Raw genomic sequence first — 11178 nt, 5'->3', positions numbered from 1 at the left:
TGTGGCGCAGATGCTAGAACCCACCTTTATGCATGCGCGACATCAAAAATTGTATGGCAAGTGTAAACAGATGAATTGGATATAGCTCACAATTACAAGAACGTGTAAACGGACAGACAAAAAAAAATCAGATATAATTAACAAATCAGAATTGGGCATCAAGACCTGACAATGTAAACGAGGCCTAAGTAAATGGAAAATCGGTTGTTCCTTGCGCCACCTGGTGGCTATTGTCTAAAGCACAGAAAAGTTTTTTTTATTTTTTATTTTTTTAAGGCGGAATTTACAGCCGCAGTAAAGCACGTGATTGTCGTTGACAAATTGTAGTATTGCGCGTGCAGAAACACGCTTTCTCATATCTGTAGCCATATCTGTATGCAGCTGTCAATCAATTTGGTGAGACGGGAAACCACACTCCTACATCACGTTACGATGGGCCTCAAAATAGGAGGGATTTGGATCCTATATTAATGTCTGTGAATTTAAAAAAGAAGTTTATTGTGTTTCTATCACTTTAGTATGACTGTGGACACACTAAACCTACACACAGTTCTGTCCAAGCAGCTTACACTAGATGATTTTCATAATAGGTGCCATTTAACCTTTATTTTACATCTACAGAATTGTGAGAAAATCGTGATTTTGATTTTAAGACAAAAAAAAAAATCTAATTTTAGCCAGAATCGTGCAGCCCTACTGCTATGCATGCATTGTGTCAGTATTGTAGATAAAAATATAGCATCGATTTGACTAAATTGTGATTATTGGATGTTGTTAAGCTTCTCAATGTCAGTTCAGACATTTGATTCTATATAATCTGAATATTTGACATCACTGATCTTAGGTCTGAGGGGGTTTGGTTGATCAAATAACCAGTAAATCAGTGATTATCTGTTCAAAACGAATGGCAGGAGAAGTTGTTTTGTCTTGTGTGAGTTGTTCATTTCGAAAAAGCCCCGGTCTTTGTCAGTAGATGTCTAATTTAGCAGCAAATCCCTAATTCAGCAAACAAAGCAGAGAAAACACACAAAACCACCGCCGACACATTTAAAACAAAAAACAATTACCTCAGTCTCCAAAACAGACCCTCAGGACAAGTTCCCATTTCATTGTTGCTTCATTTTCAGAGGAAATACAGGAACTAATAAAGACCTTTTTTCCCTCACATCAAAATAATAGTACAGAAAGCAGGTGAACGAAGGTGACACAAACTTGCGTCATTAATATTTCTGTTTTGTTTCATTTTAGGAAAATGACATCCAGTACTATGATGCCAAAGCCGACTCGGATGTTGTAAGTAACAGATGTTTTCTTTTTTTTTTTTGCTTCTGGAAATAAAAAATGATTGTTTTTGCGTGTCTGCTTTTGTTGTTATGTATTTCATTATTTATTTAATTTTAATAATAAATATGTATTATTTAATATTTGTATTATTTGTTTATTATAATAATATTACCACTCCTGATCATTATTTTTATTATTATTATTTGTTATAATGTTACAACTGTACTAATGTACCAACAAATTATTTTGAGCCAGATCTATTTAATTTATGTTCCATATATTTTATTTTATTTTATTTTATTTTATTTAATTTTATTTTATTTTATTTGCTTCCTCCATAAAATCTTTGCCATGCATTTGTAGTGGAAACATCATTGATTTCAGACATTTTTAAGAGACAAAGTTAATACACAAATCCCAAATAAGTTTTCTCATTAACAGGAGCATCATTTGAGCAACTGAGCTGTTCTCTGAGGCCCCGTTTACACTAATGCATTTACATTTTAAAACGCATACGTTTTGCTACGGTTACGCCATCCGTCCACACTACGCCGGAGTTCTCGAGCGCAGAAAACGGAGCGTTTTGGAAACACTGGAGAGGCCGTTTTCATTCTAAAGCGCTGCTGCTCCGTCTCAGTGTGGATGAGGAAAGACGGAGACATCTGAAAACGGAGGCGGGGCTGCTGAGATTCGCTACCTGATTGGGGCTTTTGTGTCATTGCGTATCCTTCCCTTATTCGTCAAGCCCCTATCACATGACTATAACACATGGCTTTAACGCTATTGGAAGACAGTACTATAAACAACTACATGGGCACAGAAATGGGAGCGTTGTTTGCACTATTGTCTGTTTTAGGCGCCATTGTGCAGTTATTCATTTGTTATGTTTAGTAACAACTCGACCTCTTCGTCTGTCCGCAAAAATACCTCTCTTGCTTTCTTTGCCATCGCGTTTAATGTTCAGCCGGCATTTGTTGACTAACAATAACCAAATGCAGAGCGAGACACATGCTTTCAGTTTATACCAGTACGCACATGCTCAGAGTGCGCGAATGGTCACAGGATATACGTTTTTGGTGGTGTAGTGTGGATGGAGATATGTTCAGAGACGCTAGGTGAAACGCTAGTGTGGACGCAGATCGTTTTTGATCTAAAACGCCGTTTTAAAACTAAAACGCACTAGTGTAAACAGGCCCTGAGTCTCAAACACACTTGTCGACACATCTGTACGTCTCACACACTCAGTAACAAGCTCTTCACAGTATAAGCGTAAGGTCACACAGAGCGTCTGATTGATTGAGCGGCGCTGCAGAAGGACGCTGTTATATGGGGATGAGTAGAGAGAGAGAGAGAGCAGAAGTCATAAATCAGACTGTGCTTTTGTGCAGTCGGCCTGTGATTAATGATTCAGCACTTTAGGAGCTGTCAGCGTCTCTAATTGGAGAACATCGCTCATCATTACAGGGGCCAAGGGATGACGGCCCACCAGAGACCCTCGTGACCCGGTCCAAAAAAACACACAGGGTCACAGAGACATTCCTTCATGCACACAGATTTACACCTGCACACATACAGGAACACTGGAACTAGTGGCAGAGCGCACACACACACATTCAGAAAGAGACTCCTAGACACGCACTAACATACTTGTGGTTGGTTCTTGTGGAATAATAATGTATTTTATACTGTGAAAAAACTTGTATCGGTCTTATCCTACCCCTAAACCCAACCCTCACATGAAAAGCTTTTTTCACCAATCTAGGCACAAAGTCTTAAGCGCATGGCGCAAAAGCATTAAGGGCATATCTGAATCCATTTTTGGTATTTTTTTAGATTTAGATTTGATTCAACTTTATTGTCATTACACATGTGCAAGTACAATACAACGAAATGCAGTTTAGGTCTAACCAGCAGTGCAATAGCAGCAAGTGCAGGATACAGGAATAAGTTATAAAGTGCAGTTATAGAAAAACTATGGTGATATTTACAGATGGATGTACTATGAACATTATATACAGGTTGGATAAGCTATGAGCAGATTTACAATATATGAATATATGTGCAGGTTGCTATTAATAATCAGTAGTGTGCAGATAAATAAACATGATTACAAGTGTATATGTTACAATATATGAATATATGTACAGGGATAGATAAACAAGATTACAAGTGTATATGTTACAATATATGAATATATGTACAGGGATAGATAAACATGATTACAAGTGTATATGTTACAATATATGAATATATGTACAGGGATAGATAAACAAGATTACAAGTGTATATGTTACAATATATGAATATATGTACAGGGATAGATAAACATGATTACAAGTGTATATGTTACAATATATGAATTTATGTACAGGGATAGATAAACATGATTACAAATGTATATGTTACAATATATGAATATATGTACAGGGATAGATAAACATGATTACAAGTGTATATGTTACAATATATGAATATATGTACAGGGATAGATAAACATGATTACAAATGTATATGTTACAATATATGAATATATGTACAGGGATAGATAAACAAGATTACAAGTGTATATGTTACAATATATGAATATATGTACAGGGATGGATAAACATGATTACAAGTGTATATGTTACAATATATGAATATATGTACAGGGATAGATAAACATGATTACAAGTGTATATGTTACAATATATGAATATATGTACAGGGATGGATAAACATGATTACAAGTGTATATGTAACAATATATGAATATATGTACAGGTTGCTATTAATAATCAGTAGTATGCAGATAAATAAGCATCATTACAAGTGTATATTTATAGTGGGTGTGTACATAATTACAAATGTCCATATGCAGTGGTTATGTACAGTTCAATAAGTAAACAGTTCAATGTGGTGCAGTGAATGTGCACATTTTTAAATGTGCAAATGTTAAACAGTGCAGTTATTGCGAGGAGTTTAAGTTAGAGGAGAGTGGGGGGTGTATTGGGGGGCAAAAGAGTCAGTGGGGGGCCATTTTAAGGATGGATGGTCCAATAGGGTTGTGCTTATTCTCTTAAAAACCCCTATTTTGCTTTGAAAAGGTCATATTTTAATTTTAGATGTCTCCAACAACATGCTGATATGCAAATATCATGCAAATAACATGCAAATATCAATTTATAGTAAAGTTTATAAATTTTATAGTCAAGTAACATTAAAAAAAAGCATACTATTGAGCATTGTGAAACATTTCACAAATTCAGTCAGTGTTCATGAAGAAACATTACCAATAACACAAATAGATACAAAAGAACAAACACACAGATGGAAATATTCTATTAATATTCTCCAGGTAGGTCCAATAGGGAAATTTAAAAAAATCTTTTTTATTGTTTTTAGAATAAGAGAATAAACAATAACATAAATGGAACGAAAAAAAAATACACAAATAGTCGGACACAACATAACAGAATATCATCCAGAAAGCATATAGGAGAAATAAATAGAATTAAACATTAAAAAAATAATAATTTACAGAGAAATATGTAGGCTCCACAACTCGACTTATGCCAAACCAACCCCACCTGTAAAGAGTTAAGAGTCAGCATTACTGATATAAAAAGTAAATTGATTCCAGATTTCCAGATTTTAAAAAATGCATTTAGTTTGTTTGCCGTCCTATATGCCATCCTGAATGTAGACCAAATTTTTAGCAGCTGTTTCTGTTTTAGTTTGTGAAGGTCATTTTTGAGAAAGTACTTCTGATGGTGACGGAGAGAAGGACACAGATAAAGTTTTTTTTGCATGAAACTTTCGGGTTTCTCATACCAGGTGGTGCATTAGACCAGAGGCTCATCTCCTGTTTCCAAAATGCATCACAAACTGCTTGAGAAACTGTTCATTGAAAGATTCATTTTGAACTGTAGGCCTACATGAGCTCCAAAACAGTGATATTTGATCACCTTAATCCGACCAAAGTCAGAACTGAACTAAACAGAAATGGAATTAAGACATGTGGAGTATGCAGACATTAGTGGCATTATTGAAGTAAACACCGTCATATTGGACTTTTCGCCATATTTTCCAACAAGATCCACACATCCGGCTCTTAGTAAAGGACTGCACACACACACACACACACACACACACACACACACACACACAAACATATAGACACACACACACACAATGCGGAAGTTTTTTTCTTTCCATTTGGCGTGCGTTATTAAATTTCATAACACTCTCACCAGTCCTTACTTCTTATTTGAGTCTAATACCCCAGTTTGTCACAGGGGCATGAAAAAAATGTTCATGAATTAAAGTGAAACTGCCTGAGAATAGATTAACGGCAATACTTTTTTTATTGCTCGATAAGAGTCTCGCCTTACCATAGCACGTTAATGCTGATAACGACCTACCACTAATATATATATATATATATATATATATATATATATATATATATATATATATATATATATATATATATATATATATATATATATATATTTTTTTTTTATATATATATATATATATATATATATATATATATGTGTGTGTGTGTGTGTGTGTGTGTGTGTGTGTGTGTGTGTGTGTGTATATATATATATGTATATCTAATTTTATTTTATTTATTTATTTTTTTTGCCTTGTACTGAATTTTGCTGTTTATTTGAGCACTTTTTTGATACCTAATTAATCTTTATATCTTACTGGGGTCAAGAACTGTTACTATTTAAATTTCGGTATGTGTAACGTTGTTTTTAAGTGCCTACTGTAGAAAAGTTTATCGGTAAAATGCTTGTTATGAACTGACGTGAATTTACCTGCAAGTGCTGCGTTCAGATGAGTGTGATTTGCCAACCAGTGAGTTCAGTTCCACACTAGTAGTCTTTCATTTTAAAGAGGGTCTCACAAGCTGCAGAACATAATCAAACATACCTGTCCACATGCAAAAGTGTTCAGTCCACATCTCTTTATCTGAGATGTTCACAATCATTATCCATTTATCCACAGAATTGCCCATGTTTGTCGCACAGACCTCTGTGTAGTCAAATGAGTAAACATATCTGTTGTTTTTAGCCACAGGTAGCATCTCCGCCTTCTAATGCTAGCGACCATTTTTTCCCCCCAATAGTTTGGTATTTTGGTTTGTCTCTGGGAAAGTTTTAAATCAAATAAAACCTTCAACAACAACAAAAAACTGACCCCCTTTATTTTTACCAGTGTAAACCTGGCCATTTATAGCTCATTTTGTCGTTCTGGTAGTTTTTCACAGTTTTACTGTGTGAAAGGGGCTAATGTAAAATTGTTTTGTTGTTGTATTCAGACTGACAGTGCAGTGGAAATCAAGTCTATCACCTCAGGATGAGGTTTCTCTTTGTATCGTCACAGTCTCCTCCATCTATTGGGCCTCTGTTATTTTGCTCTGCAAACTGTGGCGCTGTGTCATTCCCTTCCCTCCCGCTTTCCTCCTTCTCCTCCTCCTCCATGCTGCTTTCTGATGGCCTTTGGAGCTTCGCTGTCATCCACATACTGCTGGACAGATCTGCTCTGGAAGCTGTAATCTTCAGTGCTGCAGGCAGATCTCCATCATGTTCACTCCTCCTAAGAGGGAAAACTTGGACTTGATGTGTCTCCACAGTACTTATTAAATGATGTAGCAGTCCTAAAAAAGAAAATAAAAAGTTAAAATCCATATTTATAGTGCACAGTCATAATCCAGATGGCCTAATGGCTTCATCTGGAATTGATTACATCGCCATTGGTCCAAAAGCGCAAAGTTATTTACATTAAAACTCCAGCATCTGCCTGCTGGAGGGGTGCCAGATTATCTGATGTACAGATAGTACTGGAGTTAGTGGTTTACTAATGTAAATGCAGATTGTGATGCAGCATAGATGTCTTGGGCCTAGTTCACACTAATGTGTTTTCGTTTTGAAACGCATAAGTTTTGCTACGGTTACGCCATCCGTCCACACTACGCCGGAGTTCTCGAGTGCCAAAACGGAGTGTTTTGAAAACGCTGGAGAGGCTGTTTTCATTCTAAAATGCTGCTGCTCCGTTTCAGTGTGGATGAGGAAAAAGGGAGACATCTGAAAACGGAGGCGGGACTGCTCAGATTCGCTACCTGATTGGGGCTTTTGTGTCATTGCGTATCCTTCCCTTATTCATCAAGCCCCTATCACATGACTATAACACATGGCTTTAACGCTAGCGGAAGACAGTACTATAAACAACTACATGGGCACAGAAATGGGAGCGTTGTTTGCACTGTTGTCTGTTTTAGGCGCCTTTGTGCAGTTATTCATTTGTTACAACTCGACCTCTTCGTCTGTCCGCAAAATACCTCTCTTGCTTTCTTTGCCATCGTGTTTAATGTTCAACTGCTGTTTGTAGACTAACAATAACCAAATGCCGAGCGAGACAAATGCTTTCTATTTATACTAGAACGCGCATGCCCAGAGTGCGCGAATGTTCACGTGATATACGTTTTTAGTGGTGTAGTGTGGACGGAGATATGTTCAGAGACGCTAGATGTAACGCTGGTGTGGACGCGGATCGTTTTTGATATAAAACGCCGTTTTAAAACTAAAACCGCTAGTGTAAACGGGGCCTTAGTTGCGGTTTTCATTGGTGAAACAGATAAAAACACGGGAACAGAGTAAGACGTTAATGTTTTTTTAAGCACGTCATGATTTTGCCAAGTACATCGCCGTCCTGCATTAACACCTATGTTGATCCTGGAACATAATTTTTGTTCAAAAACACAATCCACACCTGTTCCCTACCTCTAAACCCAACCATAACTGTAAATTATTCACAAAATCAGAGGGGAAAAATAGTTGAATAACAATCATGTAGAAGTGCATAAACCTAACCCTAAGTCTAAACTTAACATAAACTGTAAACGTATTTATTCATTTTGATTGGCTGATTGGAATGTTGCAAAAGGGTGCCCAACCTGGTACTATTACGGTGTACCTAATAAAGTGGCCAGTGAGTGTAGATTTGTCATATAAATTGTCATATAACTATATAATTGACTCCAAGTCTGCAAAAAAAAATTTCTAGTCTTTAGTCTCTTCATCTGAATAACAGATACCGGGTCGGAAATCCAGTTCTAGAATGAAGGGGGTAAAGGTGATTTCAAACTGTCAAGCATTAGTCTTTTAGCCACGACCATTTCTTGCAGTGAAGACTCTTGCATTATTAGAGGAAGACCAGAGAAAATAGGTTGTTGATAAGTCATTATTACACTGTATATCCCAATAAGTTAAGATAACTCAAACCATTTGAGGAAACTGATTGCAGCAAACCTTTTAAGACCAAAAACTGATCCTAATGAGTATTGTGAACTTACTCCATTTGAGTAAATGAAGCAATTTGAGCACAGTAAAACCCAATACATGAAGAGAACTCAAACCAGCTGAGTACTGTAAAACCCAACAATTAAGGCAACTCTAACCATTTGAGAAAACTGACTGCAACAAACCATTTGAGTTCAAAAAAATAATCTACATGAGTACTGTAAACTTACTCTATTTAAGTTGAAGTAATAAGGTATTTAATTTACTAATTACCTTCAACACTGCACTGTAAAAAGTTATTAGATTCTAAAATCGAGTAAACCAATTGCCTTAAAAGAAACAAGTTGACTTAAGGAAAATAATGTAAGTAAACCCATTGTAACTTGGAACTGTTAAGTTGACTTTTTTTATTGTGCAAATTGTACTCACATTTTTAAGTAAAAGTTACCTAATCACTTTGTCAATACACATTTATTATATTTGTTTTCCCCCCAGCTTTTCTGTATCTAGCAAAATGACAATAACTAAAATAAATCTGCTCTTCCAGACTCCAGTGTGTCTTTTAAATTCAATACAAACTATAATTGTAGATTTTATAGACCTATTGCAGCACCAAATATTGTAATAACTGCAGTAATTATTTAAAAACAGACATGCTAAAATAGTCTGACACTGTAAAAAAGATTAGTTGACTTTAAAAAAGTGAGTACAATTAGCATAATTTTACAAATCCAACTTAACAGTTCCAGGTTACAATGGTTTTACATTATTTTTGTCAACTTGTTGGTTTTAAGGCAATTGATTTACTCGCTTTAAGTAACTAAATACTTTTTACAGTGTGAGTTCAAAACTCTTTTCAAATGAGTAGAATTAACTTTCAATCAATTTTAAGTTACCTAAACACATTTCATTTGATAAAGTTGTCTGTTGGGTTTTGCAGTGTAGGACAGTGATGCTACATTTAGACTCTATTGCAAGAGAAATATAATCAACGGTATTGCATGAGAAATATAATCAAAACATCAAAATTTGGATAAAAATCCATAAAATTGCAAAATAAAAGTTTACTCTATTAAGATGGCTTTGGACTTACAAAATAAGTTAATGTTAATAATGGGAGATTAAAACAAATTAACCCAATAAAATCTAACGTAGCGAACATGACAGCAACATGGCCAATCAGCTGTTTCCATTATTATTGTCTTGTTTACTGTTGGTTGCTAGGTTACCAATATTACAGTCAACTGCTTTAGCAAATAGATGTAAACACACCTTATTCACATTTGGGCTTCGTTCTTCTTTTTTCGCGAACATTGAAATGATTGACTTCTCATAAGGCTGTAAACCTGGCTACTCACACTCACATGCTCACGAGTCAGAAGTGGAAGCTGCGTATAATTTTGTTTGTGATTAAAAAGAACCCTTGAAAGATAAAGGTGCGATTATGAGAGTCCTCAGAATGTCATTTTTGGCTCTCTCAACCTTTAATTAAACCTTCAAATCAGGGTGATAAAATTAACAAATGACTTAATGAATGGAGTTAAACAGGTGGTGTGTGGACGGGGGGAAATGAACCAATCAGTCCGTCCTGTGTGGATTCGAGCTCCTAATTAGAAGCTGTCTTGTGTAATTATGACTGGGCTAGGCTAACGCTAAAAACACTCGAGCGAAGGATAGTCAGGTGGAAGGATAAACAAACAGAGGATCTGCTCAAAGTCGACTTTTCCAAATCAGTTGTCTGAAACGTGTGTAAATGAGCAGAAAATGGAAGGTAATTGTGTGTGCCGGAGATGTTTTGTCTTGAAAAGTTTGTTGTGAGGATGGTGTGCTCATTTATAGCTTTCCTTCAGGTTAAGATCTCCCTTTAACAAGCAAATTTTTGAGTGGTTTTATTTTTCATGCATCAGTATTGACCTTTTTGTACATCATTTATAAATATCCCTGGTCTTAATATGAATGATTCATCCATGCATGTTGTTTTAAAGAAATTGAATGTTTGTTTTCAAATGCTATTCAGTTTAATGTAACACTGGTCCCGCTCCATTATTTTTCTAACTGTTTTCCATTCAAGATACTGTTGGACCCAGAAATGTCACCTTACTAAAATAAAGCGCATCGCAAATGTCATTCTCTTGCTGCCATTGTGCAGAACGTAGCACTACTCTTACTGTTTTTGCTGTGTACAGCTGTTGAATGCATTGTGCAGTTGTTGTGTATGCATGGAAAAGCAACATGACCTTTTACATAGTGAAAATATGCAGCGCACAACCCAAAGCAGAGAGCTGTCCCACAATGCAATGTCTTCCAATTGACCTTTCCTTTTAAGTCCCATAGAAAACCTGTTAGTAATAGCAAGCAACACTTTAAAGACTTCAAACCAATCTAAAGAAAATAACACCCATCTTTGAAATAGCATTTATTTATTTCAACTCTCACATTTTTAATAATGATATGGAATAAATTATTACTCAGTGTTTAATGTAAAGGGCGAGACGATGGCTCAGTGGTTAGCAGTGTGGCCTCACAGCAAGAAGGATGCTGGTTCGAGTCCCGGCTGGGCTAGTTGGCATTTCTGTGTGGAGTTTGCATGTTCTCCCAG

The 11178-nt window shown here is 35.9% G+C and overlaps 1 protein-coding gene across 11 annotated transcripts in view; it reads left to right on the top strand.

The window, feature by feature from the left end:
* Positions 1-11178, top strand: part of cacna2d2a (calcium channel, voltage-dependent, alpha 2/delta subunit 2a) — a 584267-nt gene that overhangs the window by 426939 nt on the left and 146150 nt on the right. For all 11 annotated transcript variants that reach the window (XR_012407349.1, XR_012407347.1, XR_012407348.1 and 8 more), the window contains 1 exon segment: positions 1249-1293. Coding sequence is in view for 8 of the 11 variants with exons in the window: in XM_073952940.1 (XP_073809041.1) it covers positions 1249-1293 (45 nt within the window). In the remaining 3 variants the exon portion in view is untranslated.

This window comes from Danio rerio, chromosome 6, assembly GCF_049306965.1.
Source record: "Danio rerio strain Tuebingen ecotype United States chromosome 6, GRCz12tu, whole genome shotgun sequence".
Classification (NCBI taxonomy): Eukaryota; Metazoa; Chordata; class Actinopteri; order Cypriniformes; family Danionidae; genus Danio; species Danio rerio.
Note: the sequence above shows the minus strand (reverse complement) of the source record. Positions and strands in the feature narration are given on the sequence as shown.